The 26,089-nt window shown below is 39.5% G+C and overlaps 3 protein-coding genes across 5 annotated transcripts; 2 read left to right on the forward strand and 1 right to left on the reverse strand.

Annotated features, from left to right (window-relative positions):
* The first annotated feature begins 647 nt into the window (after positions 1 to 647).
* LOC113505581 (interleukin enhancer-binding factor 2 homolog) lies at positions 648 to 7,879 on the forward strand. Of its 3 annotated transcripts, none has more exons than XM_026888366.1 (9): positions 648 to 1,053; positions 1,513 to 1,641; positions 3,105 to 3,233; positions 3,570 to 3,725; positions 4,445 to 4,537; positions 4,739 to 4,881; positions 6,202 to 6,342; positions 6,925 to 7,094; positions 7,774 to 7,879. In XM_026888366.1, exons 1-9 carry the CDS (start codon positions 883 to 885, stop codon positions 7,803 to 7,805), a joined length of 1,164 nt encoding a protein of 387 aa, XP_026744167.1. In that variant the 5' UTR covers positions 648 to 882; the 3' UTR covers positions 7,806 to 7,879. The 3 variants fall into 3 exon arrangements, with proteins under 3 accessions (XP_026744167.1, XP_026744166.1, XP_026744168.1); XM_026888365.1 differs by having other exon boundaries at positions 649 to 1,053; positions 3,102 to 3,233; XM_026888367.1 differs by lacking the exons at positions 6,202 to 6,342; positions 6,925 to 7,094; positions 7,774 to 7,879 and adding an exon at positions 5,509 to 6,190 and having other exon boundaries at positions 650 to 1,053; positions 3,102 to 3,233.
* A 2,265-nt stretch (positions 7,880 to 10,144) lies between these two features.
* Positions 10,145 to 18,279, forward strand: LOC113505681 (serine protease snake-like). The gene is made up of 10 exons (XM_026888481.1): positions 10,145 to 10,475; positions 12,932 to 13,023; positions 13,237 to 13,304; positions 13,708 to 13,769; positions 14,125 to 14,306; positions 15,149 to 15,270; positions 16,061 to 16,207; positions 16,560 to 16,692; positions 17,226 to 17,360; positions 17,980 to 18,279. Exons 1-10 carry the CDS (start codon positions 10,406 to 10,408, stop codon positions 18,148 to 18,150), a joined length of 1,182 nt encoding a protein of 393 aa, XP_026744282.1. The 5' UTR covers positions 10,145 to 10,405; the 3' UTR covers positions 18,151 to 18,279.
* Positions 18,280 to 18,665: 386 nt separating this feature from the next.
* On the reverse strand, positions 18,666 to 25,389 carry LOC113505687 (serine protease snake-like). The gene is made up of 9 exons (XM_026888488.1): positions 25,131 to 25,389; positions 24,541 to 24,620; positions 24,007 to 24,068; positions 23,771 to 23,937; positions 22,265 to 22,374; positions 21,594 to 21,758; positions 20,747 to 20,873; positions 19,866 to 19,970; positions 18,666 to 19,417 (listed from the first exon to the last, which is right to left on the reverse strand). The coding sequence occupies exons 4-9, from the start codon at positions 23,837 to 23,839 to the stop codon at positions 19,136 to 19,138; spliced, it is 858 nt and encodes a 285-aa protein (XP_026744289.1). The 5' UTR covers positions 23,840 to 23,937; positions 24,007 to 24,068; positions 24,541 to 24,620; positions 25,131 to 25,389; the 3' UTR covers positions 18,666 to 19,135.
* Between the last annotated feature and the right edge of the window lie 700 nt (positions 25,390 to 26,089).

Below are 26,089 nucleotides of genomic sequence, written 5' to 3' on the forward strand. Positions count from 1 at the left end.
TTATAAAAAGAGATAATATATTTATTGACGTCAACGATTGTAGAAAAGTCACATATTTTTTTAATCTTTTACTGAATAGAATACCTCAAAGTCACGTTACCTTGTCGAAAGGGAATGTCATTACCATACATTTGGAGTTTCAGTATTTAATAAACATTTATTTATTAATTGTAACAATGTTTTATTTTAATAATATGTAAGTATATTTTCAACAAACTAATACAATATCCACTGATATTATAAAAAGTAAGTGGTCTTATCTGCTACACCTATTTGTCTATATCTCGAGCCCAACTCGCACTTGACCGGTTTCCTTATAAAATCTCGACCTGTGCAGCGGAGCCTCAGTATTAGTGTCCCGTTTTAACCCTTTAGGTAAAAATGCCGGAATGAAAGCCTAAAGATTATTTGACTGTACTTCATTATCAAATGATAGAACGGTTCTCTCATATGCTAAGCTAGGACTAGGCTATCTGTGTTCATGATCCGTCCCGCACATTAATGTTCCTTAGCTAAGCATCATAATTCCAGACATCAGTTATTGAAATTAAACTATGCCTTTCTTTTCAAATCAAACGATTATTTTATTTTGAATTTTAGAAGATTTCCGTATTTCCGGACGAGTACTAAATAATTACAGTGGCAACATTACGACCGCGTCGGCTGCCATTTTGTTTTTATGAATAATTTCGCAAAATAACATCTCGTTCTTTTGCATGTAAAGTAGAAAAACTAAATAATAAAGCGAAAATAGACAGTAAAAAAAATAACGCATTTAAATCGTATGCGTTTTTACATATAAGTGATATTATTCAGTGGGTGTTTATATAAAATAACCTAACCGGAGTTCAGTTGTGTATTGTTAATTTGTAAAGTTAAAACATGGTACGTGGATCTGGTCGTGGCCGCGGCATGCCTGGGAGAGGCGGTATGGGTCGCCCTCCGTTTAATAGGCCTCGCGTTTTAATGCTGAGGCCTCCTTTCGACCTAATACTTGCTGAACCGGCGTTTCCTAGATGCAAACCCGTACCGGACGATTCAGCTCTTACTCAGGTGATTAACTGTTAATATTTCTTAGTTTTACATTCATATAAGTTTTATTAAGATATTTAATGTGTTATATATGGCCTATATGCTAAATAAACACAGTTTATACATTGTTTTCCCACCCAGTCTACTGTACAATTAACTTCTATGAGTGCCGTGTCTTAAAGGATTAAAGTATAATACCGTTTTCTTATTGTATCATTTCATCTATTGATTATCATCAGGCGTAATTTACTAATAGCTTAAAAACAATTGCGATTTTTAAGTTTTTTATTAGTTTCATGCTGTAAAACCCCTTACAAAGTTAGCTATTGCGAAATCGGTCGGTTCAGACCCAAGCTATGACAAACTTTGTGCCCGGATTAAGTATCTTAATGCAAAAGAAGTGTTTTAAATACTCATTATAAAAAAAAAACAATAATTAATAAACAAGCTAAAATCTAACTTATATAAACATTATTCCAGGCTCTCCTGAAAAGACATGCAGAACTCTGCCCGACTCCAGCGGAGCAGTCCGCAGTGCTGAGCCTTGTCACAAAGCTGCAGACGGTCCTTGACAACCTTGTTGTGGCACCCGGTGACTTCGCAGCTTGCGTAAGTCACGTTTGTGTTTTTTCTCATAAAACCATACAATTTTGTAGTTCAATTGGGAATGTATTTTATGTTGATAGCGTAGTTCCGTATTTAAAGTTTATTTTTTGTTTAGATTGATGTGTGTTGTGTGTGTATGCTTGTTTTTTTGTCTGTAAGCTATTCTTAACTTTGGTAGAAACATTTTAAGTTATTTAATGTTTAATGAGCCTTAAGATATATTTTTGTTTGTAGATAGATAAATATAAAGAAGTAATTTTGTGTATTTAGTGCCCAAATGCTTAAGAATTGTGCTGTTTAAATTTGTCCCTGACAATGGTTATTCTCATTGGAAAAGAAAACCCAAAAAATATGAAAATGAAGTTCCTTTAGACAAGCAACATGACTTTGATATGTCAATTCAATATATTAAAGTTAATAAACCAGCATTAGTGGTCAGATATACAAATTATTTGTGTACAGGCCCACTTGTTGAGTGTGTCAATAGTGAGTGTGTGAAAATTATTAGTCTTTAAATTTACAAAGTTTAGATCAATTTGGGATTAAAAATCGTATGCACTCTGAGTCACAGCATACTTTACAGTCTGCATAGACATAATATTAACAACATCCCACTGCTTGGCACATGCCTCTTTCAATATAAAAAAGGATTTAGCTTCGATCACCGCACTACCTGTCTGCAGTTTGGCAACATTGATTCAGTCAGAATGAGTGTATGTAAACATAACTTGTCTACTAGCCCGGTAATGATGCTCAGGAATATGATATACAATTATTACATTAACTTAATATATCTTTGTTAACCTAGACCTTGATATTGTATATTGTAAATGGAAAGACGCTGCTGGAGATGTAGTTGCGCCTTTACTTCTTTCGCCACAAAAGCACTAAAGAAGCATTGATCGGTGGTCCAAACTGGGTGCTGTCCAATGTAATTTAACCTTCAAATTTAATCTAAAAATTGTCAAGGCTTCAGTCACTCGAGGCGACTATGCCAGCCTCATAGGGACTTACAGGCGGAAATATCTTCTTTCATTCATACATAACTTAACAAAAACAAATATCTTCTTACACGCCTCTGATAGTGGACTGGACAAAATAACATGTATTAATCCATTATGAAGATTCAAGCCATGCAACATTCAACATCTTAAAACCCGGTACCGATCACATTCTATCAAAACATGAATAAAATCCTCTGGCTAACACCAACTAAGTGGTAGAATTTATTTAATGGCACATGACCAGACCGCAATCTAAGCGCGGTCACGAGTGTTTCTCTAGAAGCCTAATGGGTGCTGTCCAATGTAATCTGACCTCCAAAAACGACTACTTGGTAGTAAATTATCCTAATTTCACCTGATTTTACGTATCTGATCTAAATAGTTCTGGGAATGCGCATCACAAACATGTATAAAGTGTTACTCGTGATTTTGGGTTTGATCTTAATATTATTTCTGTAGCAGTTGGAGGAGGTTCGTCAAGTAGGCTCGTACAAGAAGGGTACTATGATGGCTGGGAAGAATGTAGCTGATATTGTTGTTATAATGAAGACTCTGCCCACTAAGGAGGCGGTTGAAGGACTTTCTAACAAGGTATGTACCGGTATAACAACTTGTGCGAGGCGAATACATTATTATTTGTTTCATATCCGTTTACTCACGCGTATGTCTTGACCGACGCGCCAGTTATGATTAAAGACTGTTTGGGTCCGAAACTAGTCAGATTATCCTAACCCTTCAGGTATGGAACTCTTAAAATGTAATACATTGCAAAACAGATATTTTTAAGCAACTCCTAAAAGGATAAGGTTCTCAATTCATCTGTATTTTTTTTGTTGTCGCCTCTAGGTCGCTTATTTGTATATTTGAAGTCAGTTATATGCCTTTGTTGTTCAAAGTAAATGATCAACAAGTATCTTATAAATACAGGTAAACGAAGAGCTGAACAAGTTGATGCGCGCCGAGGGAGGTACCACAGTGACCACAGCGAGCCACGAGCGAGGGTTCACGGTGACGGCGGCCAGCGCGGCCGTCAGGCTGCTGGTCACCACTCTGCATCAGAATCTGAGGAAACTTGAGCCTGAGGTAAGAGAGAGGAATTTACCTCAACCACTCACGGAGAAATTCTTATAAATTTTCTCTGGTTTTACTGAGGATGCTTTTTACGTTGTGGTAGTCTTAACAGGCCTGCTGGCCTTTGGGTTAGTGGCCTTGTTGTACTGGAGGCCGTCGGTTCTATTCCCACCCAGAACGAGTGTTTGTCTGATGAGGTTGAAAATTTGTTGTTTTTCTGTATTCTGTCTGCCTTTCTGTGTTTTTCTTAAAAAACTAATCCGTCGAAAATGATATTAATGAATGTATTTATATACATGTCTTTATCGAGACCACTCATAAAACAAGTTTTGCCAACACTTGAAAATTTCCCTACGATGTTTTCTGTCACGATTTTTAGCTAGTTAGTTAGCATTTTTGACGACCTCCGTGGTCGAGTGGCGTGAGCACCGGTTTCAAGGTGTCGCTAGCTCTGAGGTCCCGGGTTCGATCCGCGGTCGGGTCAATGTAAAAATTCACAAATTTACATTGTCTCGGGTCTGGGTGTTTGTGGTACCTTCGTTGTATCTGAATTCCATAACACAAGTGCTTCAGCAACTAACTTTGGGTTCAGAACAATGTATGTGATGTTGTCCGCATATTATATATTATATATTTTTGACGCGGCCTCATCTAACATCCATTCTGTTTATCCAGCCTTAGTGCCTTTTTTCCATGAACTATACTATCCACCTTCATTTTATATTTCCCAGGTTCATCTTGACTACAAAGTTATAAGCAGTCACTTGGCCGCCATCCGTCACAGCCGCTGGTTCGAGGAGAACGCACATCATTCCTCAATTAAGGTTAGTTACATCAAACGTGGGTTCGATTTCCACCAAGGACAAATGTTTGTGTGATGAGCATGATCATTTGTTCTGAGTCTGGGTGATATATATCTATATTAAGAATATATAAGTATGTTTATCAGTTGTCTAGTACTCATAATAAAAGCTTTGCGTTGTGTGAAAGTTTTTCAATTTTATATTATATTGTTTGACCCTCAGGTGTTAATCCGTCTTTTACGCGACATGTGCTCGCGGCACGCCGGTCTCGAACCCCTGACCCCGTGGATGATAGACCTGCTTGCTCACCACTGCATCATGAACAACCCTGCCAGACAAGCACTGCCCATCAATGTCGCTTTCAGGTAAATTATTATTAAATTTATTGATTATAATCAAAATATGTAATACCATTTTCCAGAATATAGCACTCTCATGAAGGTAGCATTTTTTCGCGTGTTGTTAATTTCATGGGTCATAATCAGGTTTCCTACCTTCTTTTAATAGCATTTGTGAAACAAAAATCAATATTTAGAAATGTTTACATAACAGGAATGTAAATAAAACTAATAAGTGCAAAAAGTACTCGACGTGTGGACATCGCCCTGTAAAATGTTACCGAAAGTGATGTCAACATCTTTTCCTGCATCAGTGTTATATTTTTGCATATAACTTGAAAAAGTCGCATTATAACATTGCTCGTTGCGATCGACTTTGCAACCTCTTGCATATAAATCACACAGAATTCCAAATCCACCACATATGGTGTTTGCTACCTTCCTCCGTCCCGTCACCCCTCTAGAAGTCCTGACAATGTTACTACTCCCTGCCCCAGTAAGGGTCCACGCGCACTAGACGGCCACGACCACGACCAGAGGCCGCTGTTCCTGCCGGGCTGCATGCCTGTGTTTCCTTCCTCCCCCCCCTCACTAGCAGCCACCACAACACTGCTCCCACTAGCCCTGCCCCAGTAACCCCCGCCCGCTCCTCAGACGCGCGCTGTCGCTGCTGGCGGGCGGGCTGTTCCTGCCGGGCTGCATGCCTGTGTTTCCTTCCTCCCCCCCCTCACTAGCAGCCACCACAACACTGCTCCCACTAGCCCTGCCCCAGTAACCCCCGCCCGCTCCTCAGACGCGCGCTGTCGCTGCTGGCGGGCGGGCTGTTCCTGCCGGGCTGCATGCCTGTGTTTCCTTCCTCCCCCCCCTCACTAGCAGCCACCACAACACTGCTCCCACTAGCCCTGCCCCAGTAACCCCCGCCCGCTCCTCAGACGCGCGCTGTCGCTGCTGGCGGGCGGGCTGTTCCTGCCGGGCTGCATGCCTGTGTTTCCTTCCTCCCCCCCTCACTAGCAGCCACCACAACACTGCTCCCACTAGCCCTGCCCCAGTAACCCCCGCCCGCTCCTCAGACGCGCGCTGTCGCTGCTGGCGGGCGGGCTGTTCCTGCCGGGCTGCATGCCTGTGTTTCCTTCCTCCCCCCCCTCACTAGCAGCCACCACAACACTGCTCCCACTAGCCCTGCCCCAGTAACCCCCGCCCGCTCCTCAGACGCGCGCTGTCGCTGCTGGCGGGCGGGCTGTTCCTGCCGGGCTGCATGCCTGTGTTTCCTTCCTCCCCCCCTCACTAGCAGCCACCACAACACTGCTCCCACTAGCCCTGCCCCAGTAACCCCCGCCCGCTCCTCAGACGCGCGCTGTCGCTGCTGGCGGGCGGGCTGTTCCTGCCGGGCTGTGCGGGCCTCGCGGACCCGTGCGAGGCGGCTCACGCGCGCGCTCACACCGCGCTCGACCTCGCCGCGCAGGACCTGGCCGCTGCTACTGCACAGACGTGAGTTGTACTACACTATAATGCTTGTAGCTGGACAGCCCTACTTTGCTTTAGAGAATTTTGTGTTCACTATCCAGGGGTACGACAAAAATGTTTAATCTTGGTCAATTTGAATAAAGTGTAGACAAATACGAACGAAATACGGATAAAACGATTCTATTTTAAATTGAAAACTACCTCTTGCCTTTCGGATGTGTTTATCCAACATAAACATTTTACTCCCTGTTTGAACTTTGACTGCTCGGATAGCCGAGAGGTTGAGGTCACCACGCCAAACCCACCGTGCACAACGTTTCGTGGGTCTACGAATGCTTGTCTCGACTCAGGGTGCCGTGCATGAGACTTGAATTTTGCGAACCACCGCGACACAAGAATTTATAATTACAATCTTAATCAAAAAAAATTTAATCAACAAATGCGAAAGTTAGACATCCAGATCAGGACAAGCATTCCTGGATCACACAAATGCCTCCTACTCGGGAATCGGACTCGCGACATATCGCGCTCAGTGGGTTTAGCGAGATGATGTCAACCATTCCTTTATTCCGATTTCTTTTACCTACATCTTACATCTCAATACAGCCTCCTCCGCGTGGTAGCCCGCGGCGGTCACCGCTACGTCCTCGGCTTACAAGCCTTCGAAGGTGGCAAGGACATCTCCACAGAGATCACCGTCTGGGACGGCGTCGTGGTGTCGCCACTCGCGCCCGCCTACCACGACACGCCAGAACCCATGGATACAGATGATAAAGGTACCTACAAAGTCAAAGAATCTTTATTATGTTATGAGAGTAACTTATGGTGTTTCTTGCCAGTTCTTCACCATAAGAATTACACTTCGGAACCGCGCAACTAGTCATTATTGTAACGTTTTTTTATAAAAGTGCCTGGAAAACGGCCTATTTGAAACAAAACTTGTTTACTTCGATATTGACAAACAGCCCATTTACGCATGCGATAATTTATTTAGATTTGAACTTACGAAATTGAAAGGAATATACGAAGACTTCGTGGGTTCGATTCCCACCCAGGAAAAATGGTCTGTGTGATAAGCACGTTAATTTTTTTCGGTGTCTGGACGAAATTTGTCTATTTAGGTCATTGTTGAAACAAAACAGTGATAAGTACAGTGTCACACACCATCTTCCTTCCAAAGCCCATTCGTATTAAAGCACACATATCTTGCCAAGTTATTGCCATGTTAACTAAACAAAATAAATCTTCAACATGTCACTTTTCGCTTTTTTATGTTTGGTTCCTTATAACTTCGCTATAGATGAACCCATATTGTTGTTTTTATTTTATTTAACACGGAAGACCTGTTCTTTCGTCCCAATTTCATCAACTCCAACAACAATCTTTTGTTGTTAAAAAAACAATATTGCTGGACTTTCATAACCCCGGCTTACGTTTGCATATTTTTATTTTCAGAGGACGAATTACAGGACGGCGTTGCAGCGTAAATTAAGTTATTAATATAAGATTTATATAATAAAAAAAGATTCTAATGATCTTACAATAAATTATACCAAAAAAACAATTGTTTTATTTTAAAGTTAACTTTCCGGTTATTCTATAATACATAGTATTTTCAAAGATTATAATGAGGTTCTCTCATGGGACTGACATTGCAACCTGGGGGGTATTCAGGCGAAGGGCCTACCCTACGCTGTTCCCGAAAAATGAAAGTATACACTGTTATTAAAAAATCGACCCCCGCAACTTTTACCTTGTGTCCAGGGGTTTCAAAAACATTCAAGTTACATGCACAAGAACACCCAGACTCAGGACAAGCATTCGTGAGTCACATAAATGCTCTTCTTACGCGGGGATACCTAGAAACATCGCGCACGGTGGGTTTGGCGTGGTGATCGGTTCCATTCGGTTATCTGTGCAGTCAAAGCCCCATGATAGGAGATGATGAGATGGAGAGTAATGTAACCCTGAAGAGGTGGTAATGTCTCCTCATGTGTGATGTCTCATGTGATGTGTCCTCATGTGTGATGTCTCCTCATGTGTGGTGTCTCCTCATGTGTGATGTCTCTTCATGTTTGATGTCTCATGTGATGTCTCCTCTTGTGTTTTGTCTCGTCATGTGTGATGTCTTATCATGTGAGGTCTCATGTGTGATGTCCAAACATATAAGATGTCATGTGTGATGTGACACGATGAAACATGTGTGATGTGTCCACCTAGTGCCAAAAGTTCCGTAAGGCCGTTAAAGCCCGTAGGCCTGCAGAATATCTATTATTAAATGAAAAAGATATCGTATAAGTCGCGACCTACAATCGTTTGCGAAAACTGATACCACCTATAAAAAATTGGTATTTTTTCGACGACCTCCGTGGTCGAGTGGCGTACGCACCGGTTTCAAGGTGTCGCTAGCTCTGAGGTCCCGGGTTCGATCCCCGGTCGGGTCAATGTAAAAATTCACATTTTCTGCATTGTCTCGGGTCTGGGTGTTTGTGGTACCTTCGTTGTATCTGAATTCCATAACATAAGTTTAGCAACTTACTTTGGGTTCAGAACAATGTATGTGATGTTGTCCGCATTTATTTATTTAACGAATTCTGTATATTGATATTTTTATGCGCTGTGAAAACCATGTTGACTACTGCATGATGAGGAAAGATAGATATAACTTAGGTACTGCTAAATATATAACTACTAGCCGACCCAGCAAACGTTGTTACCTAATAAATTATTTCTAGTCGTATGTATTTTTTATTGCCACATTATAAAAAAATAAAAACAAAAAAAATCGTCCACAAAATAAAATATATTTTTTTAGTGTGAGCAACCCTTAACACTTATCGGTATGAAAAATAGATGTTGTTCTATTCTCAGACCTGCCCAACATATATACAAAATTTTATAAAAATCGGTTTAGTAGATTTTTTGTTTGCGTTCTTGAAAGCGACGTCATAAAAACAATAATAAAAAAAACCAAGTCGAGTGCGAGTCGGACTCTTGGATTCCGTACGAATTGGCTAAAGAAAGTCCGAAAAATATTAGAAATTTATTTTTTTATTTTATCTCGTAAACAAAAAAATGAACGGTATACACTTTAAATGTCGTGTGACGTCACTTACCAGTACACTTTTTTCCAACAAGTGATATTTTCAGCCTCTAAACACTACTAACTTTTGATGATGTGACAAAATGAAAAAAGGCTTCCAATATTTGACTGCACGGATAGTCGAATGGTCGAGGTCACCACGCCAAACCCACTGTGCGCGTCGTGTCGCGGCTTCGATCCCAGCGTAGGACAAGCATTTGTGTGTTCCACGAATGCTTGTTCTGAGTGTAGGTTTCATTGGGCATGTGATTTGTAGGTTTGTGAAACACCACGCGACACAAGGAATGAAATTCTTTAAGGCCTTTAAAAAAGTTTAACAAAATATATTTTTTTGAAAATCTGTCTAACGGACTAAACAGATCTATGACAGATCTATGACAGATCTACACGGTGATTTTTTTGTCGTCTTACAAAAGCAGCCCAGTTCATGTATCCGACGTAAAATACCCCAAGGCGCGATTATTTTTTTTTTTATCTTCTACTAAGATACTAAGTTCGAAGAAAAATTAAACAAGAGAAATCTAAAATATACTCTTAAAAATGATAAAATCGCCGCCGGCGCCCCTCACCATTGTTACAAGGCTCGGACCGCGCTCGCAACAGAGCTGTGTTTCTAAAAACTACGAATTGCATCATAATATTGAATAAAAATTGCATTTTAAATTTATTCAAATCTCATAAATACTTATTTTTTTATCATGAACGTGTTCTAGTCATTGGATACATGAACTGGGCTGCTTTTGTAAGACGACTAAAAAATCACGGTGTATTATAAGAGTCAAATACTAAGGTCAAATACCCTATTCTGACTATCCAGCTATCACGGTTCCTGAGAAACAGCCTGGTGTGTCAGAAACCGATAGAAGCCATCTTTGTCGTCACGAGGTTTTTTTATAAAGACTTGAGTTTTTGTATAAAAAGATCTTGATCCTATGAAATTTATTAGTAGTAGTTCATCTCTAGAGCAGTGCGGGACTTTACAAAATGTTTAAATACATAATATTATGTTTGTCCGTTTGTCTGTGTGTGTCTTGTGCCCCTAATAAGGAAGAAGGTAATAATCACTTTATACACGGTGATTTTTTAATCGCCTTACAAAAGTAGCCCAATTCATGTATCCGACGTAAAATACCCCTAGGCGCGATTTTTAGTTTTTTATCATCAACTAAGATAATAAGTACGAAGAAAAATTAAACAAGAGAAATCTGAAATATACTCTTAAAAATAGAAAATGTGGAAAAAATGGGGAAAATTATTCATCTTCGAGGGCTTCCGTTCAAAAATTCCTAACTTATATCTTCTAACCACGCGGACGAAGTCGCGGGCAACAGCTAGTTACAGATAAATTGCTTATTTGCTGCAGCGAGCAAAAAATAAAAACCGGTCGGGACCAGTATGACTTGGATACTGGGGTTTCTGTTATAAATAACCTACAGGAAAACAAAATTACAAAAACAATTTCCACCTAAAAATATTAAGATCAGTCCACCTTTGCTACAACCCAGACCAAGGTTTTGTGGTTAATGACCCTGGCTGCTATGCCTGGATACAGGAGGTCGTGGGTACGATTCCCACCTAGGACAAATGTGTATAGACAGCGATTCCTTAGTTTCTCGATTCCGTTTTTAATTTCAACCTTCGCAACTGTATTGTCTGACAACCAGTCTAAGGGGTATCGTGTTGCCCAGGTAACTGGGTTGAGGAGGTCAGATAGGCAGTCGCTCCTTGTGAAACACTGGTACTTAGCTGAAACCGGTTAGACTGGAAGCCGACCACAACATAGTTGGGAAAAGGCTGGGATGAATAAAATGATGGAATTTAATGTGTTTATATTAATCATATCAAAGTGTTTTATGCTAATATACCTAGACTGAGAAATGAACTTGGTTTGCAAACAAGGAAAAAAATAACACAAAACTAATGACTTATATTAAAAATCTAAGAAACCTGTTCTGATATAATTATGTTAAAGCAACTTTTAATAATAGCATGTTGTCAAGAGCCAATATTTTGTCAACAATATACCTACACGGTGATTTTCTAGTCGTACTACGAAAGGAGCCCAGTTCATGTATCCGACGTAAAATATCCCTAGGCGCGATTATATTTTTTTTATCATAAACTAAGATCATAAGTATGAAGAAAAATTAAACAAGAGAAATCTGAAATATACTCTTAAAAATGATAAAAACGCCGCCGCCCGCGCCCCTCACCATTGTTACAAGTCTCGGACCGCCCTCGCAACAGAAATAATATTTCTGTTGTCCGTTGTCCGTCTGCTGTCCGATATATCAAAACGGGTTTTTATTTTTAATACACCGTGTTTTTTTACTCGTCTTACAAAAGCAGCCCAGTTCATGTATCCAATGACTAGAACACGTTCATGATAAAATAGGTATTAATGAGATTTGAATAAATTTAAAATGCAATTTTTATTCAATATTATGATGCAAGTCGTAGTTTTTTAGAGACATATATTTTGTGATGCAACTTTTAATAATAGAATGTTGTCAAGAGCAAAAATTGTGTGAACCATATTATATATAAACAATTATATAAAGTCTGTAAAGTGTGTTTCTTGTGAGATGACGGCCGATAAAAAGGTAAGGAAGAAGATGACATGTTGCGCCGACCCCAAATAAAATAATTGGGATAAGGGCAGGGGAATGATGATGAATTATATAAAGTCTATGTATATGTACGATATATACTTGAACAGCTGTTGCCCGCGGGCCCGCCCGCTACAAATGACCCCACGGGAACATAAAACCGGGATAAAAACTATCCTATGTGTATACCCAGGTTATAAACTATCTGTGCACCGAGTTACGTCTAAATCCGTTCAGTGGTTTGCGTGAAAGAGGAGTAGTTGAGGTCATCACGCCAAATCCATTGTGCGCATAGAAATCTAAATAACTAGCTGTTGCCCGCGACTTCGTCCCCGTGGGAAGAAGATATAAGTTATGATTTATACCTGCCCTGCTTTTTCACATTTTCCATTGTATTTTCGCTCCTATTAGTTGCAACGAGATGGTTTATAGCCTAAATGAAAAAGCCTTCCTCGATGAATGGTCTATTCAACACAAAAAGAATTGTTCAATTTGAACCAGTAGTTCCTGAGATTAGCGCGTTTAAACAAACTCTTCAGCTTTATATATTAATATAGAAGTATAGATAAGATTGTGCGCGACGTGTCGCGGGTTTAATCCACGCACGTAGGACAAGCGTTTGTGTGATCCACGACTGCTTGTTCTTAGTCTCGTGTGTTTGTGTATGTTAATTGTATGTTCGTGGAAACCCCCGCGACACAACACACACAACACACGATTAAATTCTTTAGTGCGGGAGTCGCTAAAAAAACATCCATACATTCAAAATTTCGCGTTTATAATATTAGTAGGTTTTTCCTTGTAGAATTAATATTAGTCACGCCATATTTCTCCACCAATTATCATAATTTTTCACGTTTCCAATATGGCTGGACGAGTTTTAAAATAGCTTGTGTTTCAGGAGCCACTTGCGAATGGGAGGGCCTCAAAGGTACTTGTGTTAGTGAGAAGCGATGTATGACGACACTAGACAACCGAAACCCAAAGCAACCAGTAAGTAGACCTCAAAAGATCCTATGACCTTCACAAGTTATATTATTGGAGTATCTTCTAATGTATAAAATTCTCGTGTAACGGCGTACGAAATTGAACTCCGAAACGACTCGACCGGTTCTCATGAAATTTTGTGGGCGTGTTGTAGGTCTGAGAATCGGACATCTATTTTTTATACCCCGAGCATTTTTTATTATTTTGTTATAATTTCAGGCTTGTCCCCACCAAGGTGGGAAGGATTTAATATGCTGTACAGATTGCGAGCTAATTGAAAATACCGAGTAAGTTATTTAGTTTAAAATAATCTACGATCTGTTGCCCTAAGTTGACCTTTTTGACAGTAAGTCATACAACGTAAGGTATAATATATTTTATAATATCACTAGCTGTTGCCCGCGACTTCGTCCCCGTGGGAAGAAGATATAAGTTATGATTTATACCTGCCCTGTTTTTTTCTCATTTTCTATTGTATCTTCGCTCCTATTAGTCGCAGCGTGATGGTTTATAGCCTAAAGCCTTCCTCGATGAATGGTCTATTCACCAAAAAAATAATTTTTCAATTTGAACCAGTAGTTCCTGAGATTAGCGCGTTCAAACAAACAAACAATCAAACAAACAAACTCTTCAGCTTCATATATTAAGTATAGAAGTATAGATATAGATTTGTTTTTTTTTTCCTTTTAGTGATATTGTAATTATGCCCGACGGTGGTTTCTACATTAAAGATGGCCGCAAAGCAAGAGATAGTAAGTTTTTTTTGTAATTTTACTAATAATGTCAATGTAATATAATCTTTATGCTTATAATTGATTTGCCACGTTCTTAGTCTGCAATAGACTCGAAAACTATTTAATCGATTTTAATCAAATTCCACACAGGGCATTCGTGGATCCACTTGTCCAACGCAGGGATCGAACCCTGTAGTATGATTACCACGATCATTTTTTTTGTATTTGGGTGTAATTTATCTACAATATATTTATTTATAAACAAATACACGGTATTTTTATCAGTTGTCTAGTACTCGTACGAGCTTCACCTATTTTGAAACTAGATGGCGCTGTATAATTGTGGAATGTTATAAAAACTATAATTTGACAGACTGCCTGCACTACATCAAGGATTTACAATACAAATGTCATGAAGACGTATATGGGGGGTTGACAAGGACTCTCAACAAGGAGAAGAAATGTCATGGATTCAGTTTCTACGCGGTAGGGGGCGCACCTGCTGTGTCACTCACGGGGTCAAAAGAAGAACCAAGGGCTGAATACCCTCACCAGGTACAGTACTAGCGCATGAAGGATTGTAACGCATAGCCATACACCGACATAAAAACGCGGATGACGTAGCACGGCGATTCAGGTTTAGTCAGTAAAAGTCTGACACTACCCATTTCCTCCCCCGAGGGAGTGGGTATCCATGAGGATTCCCCCGCCTTAACAAAAAAAACGTACAATACTCGCGTTTATATGACCCACTGCTGGGCAAAGGCCTGTTCCTGTATACAGACAATTTGGGGAATGATCATCACGCTTGCTTAATCGAGGTTGACGATTTCAGATTCCAATATTTGGAATCTAGGTACCCTCACGATGTTTTCCTGCACCGTATGTCAGTGTTGTATTAAATTAGAATAAATAATAAGATACATACATAGAACTATTAAAAAGGCATGTTAGGTCTTTCGCCAGCAAACTTTAATCCCCTTCATCATCATCATCATCATCATCATCATCATCATCATCGCAGTCCACTGCTCCCCCCTTAATTAACTTAATCCCCTTGTGTCAAAGGAATTGTCATAATATTTAAATCTGAATTCCGTTTGTAGATGGGTCTTTGTCACAAGGAATTCCGGAAGGCACCTTAAATTGTGGGTCTCGGCTGTTATTCAGCATCTTTGACATGTACATCTTTGACAGTCGTTACAGGTAGTCAGAAGCTAGAAAGTCTGACAACCAGTCTGTCTTATGGGGTATCGTGTCGCCCAGGTAACTGGGTTGAGGACGTCAGATAGGCAGTCGCTCCTTGTAAAACACTGGTACTTAGCTAAATCCAATTACTGAAAGCCGGCCCCAACGTAGTTGGGAAGAGACTAGGTTGATGATGATAATGATTTCAGGCTCTGCTCGGATTTGGAGATACAAAGGAGACAGCAACGTGGCTAGCAGGAGGCTCCATCATCAGTGATAGATATGTCCTCACTGCGGCACATGTACTGAAGTCAGGAAGCAAAGTACCAGAGTAAGTACACCAGGTCAGTAAAGCCTTGTATCCACTTGAGCATGCTCGGGCCAATGAGCCGCTCATTCGCCCGAGCATGCTCAAATGGATACTTGGCTTAAGATTCTGACACTACCCATTTCCTTCCCCGAGGGAGTGGGTGTCCATGAGGATTCCCCCGACTTAACAAAAAGAAAGGGGGAATAATAATAATAAATAAATTATTTATTCGGAAAAAGTTCAATTATACATAATAACATGTATAATTGAACTTTTTCCAAATTTTGCCAAATTGCACTGCCAGAGTCGCGCAAATTATGCGCGAGCGATCCTGTGTGTAACTTAAGCGGTAGAAGGGGCCCGGGGTGATAGTAGTTGTTGGAACTCCGACATATACCCACGCGTGACGAGTGTTGAAGTCCTTAGGGTTTTAAGCTGGAAACTCAAAAAAAAGGTTGGGTAAAATCAACAGATATTGGTTAGATCCCTCTAATTTCCAAAGCACCACTTTTTCAAACGGTATGTGGTAATTGATTTCCATTTTCGTCTAGCTATTGAGATCTGTCCATCTCATTTTGTATCCGGAACTAACTCCACGGAACCTTCGAACCGTCGCCACCTGATGGAAGAACCGATTTTATTGATTTTCTTTTTATTTAACTTGAAATATCTTTAATAGGCGACTGGCGACGCAAGTTGAACTGCCGCCTAAGCGTCTCCTCATAATTAAGAACTTCGATTCGCTCCGAAACTAGACAATCCCGATGCGAAACCGTTCTTAAATACTTATTTATTATTTTTATGTTTTCAGTAATGTCAACTTCGTCGCTGTTGGGGTCAAAAGCTTCTCAGACAAGTCTAATTGGCAAATATTGAAGATAAAACGTGTCGTCCCACATCCAAACTACATATATCCATCGAAACACAACGATATTGGACTCGTAGAGACCGAAACTTTGTAAGTATAGAAATAGTAATACAAAAATAATAATGAATAGATTATAAATCAATATTGGTCCAGCCGTTTTTATAGTTGTAAAATGCATAGTCATCGAGTTTTTAATCTGCCCTAAATTTTTTTGCAAAATTCCAACCGGAACGACAAAGAAACAAAGAAGTAAGTTTCACCAACTATCACGGTTTAGGAGATGAATAGAAAGCCTGGTATCAGACGAATAGACAGCAGACTCTCAGTAATAGAATTTTGTTCTATTTATCGTTAATTCTATGATGTACTATAAAGAATAGAATTCTATTCTATTCTATTCTACTCTGTGTCAAATAGTTAAAGCAGTCATTATTTTCTTTAGAATCGAATTTGGACCCGACGTTTTGCCAGCCTGTCTTCACGTGGACGATACTATAGACACCAGTCAAGCCATAGCTACGACTTGGCGAGATCTTACATCAAGTGACGAAGGTTACGCTGATTCAATTCAAACGGTAAGAAATAAGTAATAGATATATAAATACCCACGTTTTTAAATGTCACTCCATTAAAATTGTATCAAAATCGGTCTAGCTGTTTTTATAGTAGTAAATTGCATTGCCATCGGGTTTAAAGCTACCCTGAAAATTTCAGCCGGCTAGCTTATCGGGAAGTGCCTCAAAATTGAGTTACAAAAAACCAACCGGAACGACAAACAAACAAGAAAGTGATTGTATGAAAACGTGGGAACATATTATGTTACTAGCTGTTTCCAGTGGCTTCGCCCGCTACAAATAAAAAACTCATTATATTGTACCAAAAAATACGCCAATCCCTCTAATTGCGACGTGTTGCGTGTTCGATCCCCGCGAAGGATAAGCATTTGCGTGATCCACGAATGCTTGTCCTGAGTCTGGGTGTCTTTGTGCATGTGACTTGAATGTTTGTGAAGCCCCCGCGATACAAGGATTAAACTCCTTGCTGCAGGAGGCGTTCGCACTCTATTTTAATCTTTTGTAATATTTCAAGTATAATTTTTCTTTTGTAGATAAGAGATCTTGAGCAAAACTCTGAGAAAGAGTGTTCGGAAACCTACCCGAAAAGCAGGCAGCTTATGGATGGGTTTGACAACGAGACTCAAGTGTGCTACGCCAGTAAGAAGCATTCGAATGAATCGTGCAAAGTAAGTTGTCATTTATTATCTGAAAAGGACTCCCAGACTAATAAACTAATTCTTTTTTAGATACATAAATAGACAAATAACTGCACGGATAGCCGAGCGCTTGAGGTCTCCACACCAAACCCACTCAGCGCGTCGTAACGCGAGTGCGATCCCCGCGTAGGACAAGCATTTGTGTGATCCACAAATGCTTGTTCCTAGTCTGGGTGTTGTTGTGCATGTGATTTGTATGTTTGTGAAACACCCGCGACGCAAGAATTAAATACCTTAGTGGGGGAGTCGTTTAAAAAAAAAGTTTAAAGTGTGAGGTTCTTTCATTAATATAAAAAGAAAATTGAACCAACACTTACTAATAATATTTACATGTTTCGACTGCACGGATAGCCGAGTGGTTGAGGTCACCACGCCAAACCCACTGCGCGCGTCGTATCGCGGTTGCGATCCCCACGTGTGCAAGCATTTTGTGATTCATGCTCTGAGCTGAGCTTGTTCTGAGTCTGGGTGTCTTTGTACATATGACTTGAATGTTTGCGATAACCACCTCGATACTAGGATGAAATTCCTCAAAGCAGGAGTCGTCCAAAAAACTGTAAATACCTAAAATGCTTTAATTTTTTTCCAGGGTTTATCCGGAGAACCTCTTCTAGTGAGAAACCAGTTTTCTAACTGCGTATACACGGTTGTTGGGGTAACATCATCTGGATATCGGTGTGCAAGTCAAGATGTCAAACCAGAGATATATACCAGGGTAGCCCACTACGTATCATGGATAGAAAGTGTTGTATGGCCTTAGAAACTGCTTCAACTCCACAGATCTATAATGTGTAACAGAATGAAGGCAAACCATTTATTTTGAACAAATTTTATTCATCATCATCATCCTAGCCTTTTCCCTACTATGTTGGGGTCGGCTTCTAGTCTAACCGGATTCAGCTAAGTACCAGTGTTTTATAAAGAGCGACTGCCTATCTGACCTCCTCAACCCAATTACAGAGGTAAGGTCCTGGCAGTTATTTCCACATCTTTGACAGTCGTTACAGGTAGGCAGAAGCTAGAAAGTCTAACAACCAGTCTAACTAAGGGGTAGGTACTGTGCTATGTATACATTTTGATGATAAATAAAAACAAATTGAATACAAATAGAGTTTTAATTATCTAAGTATTTAACAATGTCGATTCTGTATTAAACAGTATTTGAAACATGTAAAATGTGTAACATTATATCCTTAGGTTACTTAATATTATAAATGTAAAAGTGTGGATGTTTGGATGTTTGTTACTCAATCCCGCAAAAATGGCTGAACGGATTTGGATGAAATTTGGCATGCATATAGCCATTACATTGACAAAGAAAAGAACAAAGGCTACCTTTTATCCCGATTTTTGAAATAGTTCCCGAGGGAAAATTGAAAAGGTCACTAAGGGGATGTATTTCCATGGAAGCGGGGATCACCGAACGCTGTAACCTGAAGTCCACGCAGACGGAGTTGCGGGCAACAGCTAGTTTTATTTATTATAAATAAACTGTAATGAGATATGTCTGTAATGAGTCCATAATGAGCTGTAAACTTACTTATAATAATTTTATTGATGACCTATCATCACATTATGGTACTTATGCAATAAATAATTGAATTGAATGAAGACCTCAACCAGTCAGAAAAAAAATTCGTGCTCATAGCACAATTATTTATCCTTGGAGGGAATCGAACCCACAACCTACCGTACAACAGGCAGGGCAACTAACCACTAGACCAATGAGTCACTCAGTTTCCGCCTCAATTCCACCATTGAAGATTGTAAATATAAATAAGCATTAATAAATAAATAAATGTTACTTTAAAATGGCGATTGCCACTATTTTTTGTATTCTTGTCTCCAGCCCAAACTATCTTCTCAATCCAGGGTACAAACATTGAGATCTTGGTGAAGACGACTGCTGTCATTTCATACTTGGATCTCAAAGGATTAGCTTCGAGAGGAATTGATGTCACTCCCACTATGATGTAGGGGCATGATGAATAGAGAGAATTTATCAATAATGGCTCGCCAGAGTAGCCCTGGAAGAAGATTAAATCGTATTAATTAAATCATTTTAAGAGAGAGTTGGATTCGTGTAAGTGAAGGTTCTGAACGTGTAGGTAGGTAATTAATTAATAGATTTAAAGTAAATAAAAAGCCACGTTTTTAAATGTCTTTAAAATAAGAACTCGATGTACAATAATAAGTCACTCCATTCAAATGTTATCGAAATAGGTACAGCTGTTTTTATAGTTGTAAATTGCATTGTCATCGGGTTTGAAGATACCTGAAAACTTCAGCCTACTAGCTTATCGGGAAGTGCCTCAAAATTGAGTTGCAAAAATCCAACCGGAACGACAAACAAACAAGAAAAGTGAGTGTATATAAAAACGTGGGGAAATTCGAATTTGATGAGTCACTAATTAGCCTTTTTGTCCGGAACTAACTAATTGACCGGCTTCAATAGGACATTCGCATATTACTTACCCAGCTCATATGAGATAAACTTGAGTTGCTGACTAGACAGACCTCCACTGTAGTGTTCATATCATCGTAACATTTTTCTTTAGAAAATGGTGCTATATTTGTTACCTGAAAGAGTTTTTTTAACTTGTAAATGTTTAACTCTGTAAAATTGTAAATAAATATTATATTAAATGTTTTAATATAAAGCTTATCTTAAAATATACACCATACATACGACATATACCGATAAATGCGGTAATATTATGATACCTGAAAGACTAAATTTAAATCAATACGTAAGCAAAGTCGGACTCTGTTTTAAATTTTGTAATCACCGTTTTCTTCTGTCTGCATATATGACTATGAATGCGGAAACATTTTTTCTCTAGCCTACTGTGTCCCACTGCTGGGCAAAGGCCTCCACCAAATCCTTCCACGACTCTCTATTCTGAGGAAACATACAACAAAATTTTTTTTTCTTAAGTTTTTATCTGGCTTCTGTTTGTTCTGGCTAATCTCTGAAATGATTGGACCGGTTTCGACGAAACTTTTATCGGGAGGTGGCTGATGTAATAAGAAGAAATTTGTACTGCTTTTATTTCAGAAAAATTAAAAAAAAATTGTATTCTACGCGGAAGAAGACGCGCCCTAATATTATACACGCGCTAGTCCTACTAATATTATAAAAGCGAAAGCTTATAGGTATGTATGTTTGTTCGTCTTTCACGCAAAAACCGCCAAACGGATTTAGACGAAACATAGTACACAGATAGTTTATAACCAGGATTAACACATAGGATAGTTTTTACCCCGATTTCATGTTCCCGTGGGATCATATTTGATTTGCAGCAGGCGGGTCGCTGGCAACAGTTATTATAGAAATTTTCATTAATCTTGTTTACCGTTTGAATGGTGTCAGATACTGTCTTCCGTTGCGTAATATCGTCCCATGTTGTAGCCACAGCATCAGTTATATCCACACCGGTTACATCCAAACATGCTGGTAGCACGTTTTCATTGAATTCGATTCTGCAAGACAAATACAGGGTAGGTAAATTTAAAGTACAAATTTCTCGCCTGTGCCAAAATAGTAGCAAAAACTGTTGTTAGTCTAAAAGTAACCATAGGTGTCAAATTTATGACCTTAGTATTTATTGATATAGTGCTAATAGAAATAACTAGGTATTTTTTTAGTAACTATCGCGAGTATGACACTGAATCAAGCGTATTTATCAGGATTGTCCGACTATTTTGATTCGCGACCCCGCCGCTCATGATTAAAGACTCTGGTTGGGACCTAAACTAGTCGGGCGATCCCAATTAATACTCGTGAGTAAACCGCGGGGATCGAACCCGCAACATGTTGCGCTCATGTTTGGCGTGGTGACTTCAACAACTCGGCTATCCGTGTATAGTAAGGCCAACCAGACGAGATAAAAAACGTAAACAAGCGGACCGTTACTGAGTTACATTGCGACAGCGAGGGATTATTATCCCTGTCCTTATCACTCGTACGCGCATATATGGCGTGAGTTGTTCGATGACAGCTGTCTTTATGTGTTACGTGGTACAAGAAATCAATCAGTACGGCAGTTGTCAACATTTGGTGCGCCATGTTGTGAACAAGTTCATTCCTTCATTTTTGACAAAATTCGACCTATATAATAGTTTATTCAAATAAAAATGTTATGAACCCCTGAAAATGTGTTTACATTCTTTATCTCGTCTGGTAAATGGCTAAAAACTTACTGTGTTTCAGTTTTTATAAGAGCAATATCGTGTATTCGGGGGAATAACTTGTAAGATGGGTGTTTTGCTATAAACTTCACTTTGACAATTTGCCATGGCAACCCGTTGTAACTGATTGTATCTGACATATTCTTTACTCCCACAGCAATGCTGGACGGCTTGCCCCTGTTAATGTTAAAAAAAACTGAAGTTAGATAAAATTGTAATATTATCTTATGCCAGCAGAAATCGTTTAGACACGACGAAATAATTTTGTGTTCAGAAGCGTTACAATTGGGTAATTGACAAAAATTAAATTAAATTTAATTAAGTAATTTTGAATCTCGTTTAATATAACTTAACAATACGATTTTTGCTAAGTGATGTTTTTAGCCTCACTACCTTTTATTTAGACTAAATAGTCTTTTATTATTGGATGTAGTCAAATACCCCATATTATATTTTACCCAGTAATGCAACAGACAAACGCTAACATAAAGAAATAATTTTATTTGCTTCTGATGCTGTGATGAGTTTTGTAAATATCCAAGTCACATGCTTAAGCAGTAGCAGGGGCCCGGGGTGTTTTCTAGTCGGTGGAAGTCCAAAATATTGCAACACCACGGCTTCGACGTGGATTGAAGACATTAGGCGTTTTGCCCCGGGAAAACAAAAAACTGAAGTAATCTTACCCACGGCCGAGTTGTGTGACATGGGAAGCTGTTAATATGAAGCGGCTGCTGATTATAGATCCTCCAGCTATCCATTCAATAGACTCTGGTGTCTTGAAGCCAATTAGTGCCTAAAAAATTTAATCAATCAATATATTTCTTTACTAGGTTTTCGCCCGCGTCGAGGTCGTTTATATCGCGTTTCCAAGAGAACTCTTCAAAAGTCCGGGATGAAAACTATCCTATGTTCTTTGATCTTTCTCAAGGTTAACTCTATCTTTGTACCAAATTTCATTAAAATCAGTTTAATGGTTTAGACGTGAAAGCGTAACAGACAGACAGAAAGACAATTACTTTCGCATTTATAATATTAGTAGGGAAGGGATAGAAGCTTCGGTCAAACCTCACAGACTAAGTTGTCGAATGTTGAAAGGATGGGAGAAGATCGCGGTGTTTAGAGAGTGTATCTGGGACGACCAACTGGTAGACTCCCTGTTGGCCAACCCAGGTGTCGCTGGAGTGACACAGTTGAGGCGGACCTTCGGGCGCTTCACGCCGATGTCTGGCGAGAAGTGGCCAAGGATCAGGTAAAGTGACGCTCTCTCGTATCATAGCACTATACACAATTTGGGACGCTGAGCCAACGGAGTAAGTTACAAATATGTTACTGCCTACCACAGGCCTACTCCCGTACCTAAATCAAGCCTGGTGATGAAAGCTCAAAGCATTGATCACTACACTCGCGATTTCAGAATTTCATGTTTTAGTCATCCGTTTGTGTGTAATTCCTTTGTTTATAAAAAAAAAACGATTCTCTCATTAAGTATTTCAATACTTGTATCGCGGGAGGTTTCACAATAATAAATAAATAATAATAAATAAATGCGAACAACATCACATACATTGTTCTGAACCCAAAGTAAGTTGCTAAAGCACTTGTGTTATGGAATTCAGATACAACGAAGGTGCCACAAACACCCAGACCCGAGACAATGTAGAAATGTGCATTTTTACATTGACCCGACCGGGGATCGAACCCGGGACCTCAGAGCTAGCGACACCTTGAAACCGGTGCGTGCGCCACTCGACCACGGAGGTCGTCAATCATTCAAGTCACATGCACAAAGACACCCAGACTCAGGACAAGCATTCGAGGATCACACAAATGCTTGTCCTAAGAGGATCGAACCCGTGTAGCGCATAGTGGGTTCGCCGTAGTGGCCTTAACCATTCGTAGTCCGTGCGGGCAAAAGTGGAGTCTTAAGATAATTGAGAAATGAGTCACATTGGTACTTTGCCTAAGTCAATTTTTTACATAAATAAATAAATGCGGACAACATCACATACAATGTTCTGAACCCAAAGTAAGTTGCTAATAAAAGCACTTGTGTTATGGAATTCAGATACAACGACGGTACCACAAACACCCAGACCCGAGACAATGTAGAAATGTGGGACCTCAGAGCTAGCGACACATTGAAACAGGTGCGTACGCAGGTCGACCACGGAGGTCGTCATAACCTTTACCTGGTGTGGGTATTCAGCTCTTTCGCTTATTTCGTCCTTTTCTTGAACTCTATTGGCCAAACGATTCATGTCATAACATTTTTTCTTTTCGTTAAATTCTCTCTTGAATTCCGAATTGTATTTATCACGACACTTGTATGGCAGTTCTTTCAAATACAACAGGCATCCTGAAAACATACTTGTTGTATAAAAAAAACATAAGTATATAAACACCACGCCAAGTAATAAAAACTCACTATCTGTCGCTATTTTGCCAGTCTTCCTGAAAATTTGTCCGTTTGGAGCCAACACCTCATTACTGAAACAAAAGGGGCAATTGGTAAATGATTGCACGGATAGCCGAGTGTTTATAGGTCAAGACGCCAAGCCCAATGTGCGTGACGAGTTGCAGGTTCGATCCCTGCGTACGACTAGTGTTTTTTGTGATCCACGAACGTTTGTCTTAAGTCTGGCAGATAAATTGAAAAAATTGTCATTCTTTGAAAAAATCTTTCTAGTGTTTTCTTAAACGACTCCCGCACAAAGTATTTTAGTCCTTGTGTCGCGTTTCACAAACATTCAACTCACATGCTGAAAGACACCCAGACTCAGGACAAGTATTCGTGGGTCACACAACTGCTTGTCCTACACGTTAATCGGACCCCGACACATCACGCAAAGCGTGTTTGATGTGACCATGTGACCTTAACCACTCGGCTATCCATGCAGTCATTCAACGGGGACTTCAATGACGATTGTGAAACAGACCCGGAACCAATTAAAATACATACGAGGTGTCTTCAATAGGATCGCAGTCGGCACAGCATACAACAGTCTTCTTCCTTGTACCGACATTTCTCGATAGGCACTTCTGGAATCAATTTTAGTTGGTAAGTAAAGAAATATGCATTAGGTGCGAATTATATTCGCGATACACGACATAGTTTTTATTCCCTTCAATCAGCCAGATAGCACCTACTTAAGAATTTCTATAGAATTTAATTTGAGTTGACGCTATAACAAGAGAATAACATAATAAATTGAGCGATAAATAATTAATAGATTAAAAATATCGGTAATTCCGTTTTTATAGATGTAAATTGCATTATCATCGCGTTCAGAGTTCGGCTCACTTTTATTGTTTGTTTGTTTTTCGTTCCGGTAGGATTTTTGCAACTCAATTTTGAGGCACTTCCCGAAAAGCTAGCAGGCTGAAATTTTCAGGGTAGCTTCGAACCTCTCAGGGTAGCTTCAAACCTCAGGACATAAAATTAACAACTATGAAAACGGCTGGACCCATTTTTATAAAATCTGAAGAAGTGACTTTTAAAAACGTGGGTTTTTATATATTTTTTTCTTGTTTAATTTCGTTTATACTCACTGGAAGCGGGGGACTAATCTTATCCAACGCAGATCGGCAACTTCTTTTTGAAACGCATGTTCCCTTGATGTTTAAATTTGAATCTAATATGCATTCAGCACCTGAAAATAAATGAATATTCCAAATGTCAAAACAGATTTGCGTCAAAAGGATTAACAACTTAGGTCTGGTTTCTTAGGTTTACGAATGTTAGACACTGAAATGAAACTTTTACGGATTTTATCGCGGTTTAATTTTAGATTTTAGCACCCGACGTTTCGACACCTTTGCTGGTATCATGGTCACGGGCAGACTGAGATGGCGTTCGTCTTGACAGAAGATTTTGCTCGTTTTACCTTCATATGTTAACTAATTTCATTTTAAAACCTTAGTCTGGAAGTAAATTCGTCAAAAGTTTTCAAAAAGCAGGAAGTTTTCAAATCGTTTGTATTTTGTTTATGACCGGATGAATCGATTTTGTTAATAATTTTTTATTTAACGTGCTCGCTGTCAATTGTAATCTCAATTCTCATGAAAATATTATCAAGTTTCGACACGCTCGCCGCCGCGTCAGCTCATGATTAAGGACTCCGGTTGGGTCCGAAACCAATCGGACACCCCCGATAAATACGCGTGAGTAAATCGTTGAATCATTTAATAATATTATCAACCTTGGATCAGTAGTTATAGAAGTCCGTTACGGCACAAGTTGATTGATCACAGCTAAGCTTGTTGCGGTCTGTCCGTAGATGGGTGACCATCTATGTCATAACGAGTGCCTCCGTGTTTCGGAAGGCACGTTAAATTGTTGGTCCCGGTTGTTATTTAACTATCTTTGACAGTCAGTCGTTACGGGTAGTAAGAAGCTAGAAAGTCTGACAACCAGTCTAAGCTAGGGGTATCGTGTTGCCCAGGTAACTGTGTTGAGGAGGTCAGATAGGCAGTCGCTTCTTGTAAAACACTGGTACTAAGCTGAATCC

The sequence above is a fragment of the Trichoplusia ni genome, chromosome 26 (assembly GCF_003590095.1).
Source record: "Trichoplusia ni isolate ovarian cell line Hi5 chromosome 26, tn1, whole genome shotgun sequence".
In the NCBI taxonomy this organism is placed as follows: Eukaryota; Metazoa; Arthropoda; class Insecta; order Lepidoptera; family Noctuidae; genus Trichoplusia; species Trichoplusia ni.

Coding starts and splice junctions, on each gene's coding strand:
- LOC113505581 (XM_026888365.1), top strand. CDS start 883: ATGGTACGTGGATCTGGTCGTGGCCGCGGCATGCCTGGGAGAGGCGGT. Junction 3,726..4,444: donor TGAGGAAACTTGAGCCTGAG/GTAAGAGAGAGG, acceptor TATATTTCCCAG/GTTCATCTTGACTACAAAGT. Junction 4,538..4,738: donor CACATCATTCCTCAATTAAG/GTTAGTTACATC, acceptor TTTGACCCTCAG/GTGTTAATCCGTCTTTTACG.
- LOC113505681 (XM_026888481.1), top strand. CDS start 10,406: ATGTTTAAATACATAATATTATGTTTGTCCGTTTGTCTGTGTGTGTCT. Junction 15,271..16,060: donor TCAGGAAGCAAAGTACCAGA/GTAAGTACACCA, acceptor TTATGTTTTCAG/TAATGTCAACTTCGTCGCTG. Junction 16,693..17,225: donor ACGCTGATTCAATTCAAACG/GTAAGAAATAAG, acceptor TTTCTTTTGTAG/ATAAGAGATCTTGAGCAAAA.
- LOC113505687 (XM_026888488.1), bottom strand. CDS start 23,839: ATGAATCGTTTGGCCAATAGAGTTCAAGAAAAGGACGAAATAAGCGAA. Junction 20,874..21,593: donor CTTATAAAAACTGAAACACA/GTAAGTTTTTAG, acceptor TTTGTCTTGCAG/AATCGAATTCAATGAAAACG. Junction 19,971..20,746: donor TATCTGACACCATTCAAACG/GTAAACAAGATT, acceptor AAACTCTTTCAG/GTAACAAATATAGCACCATT.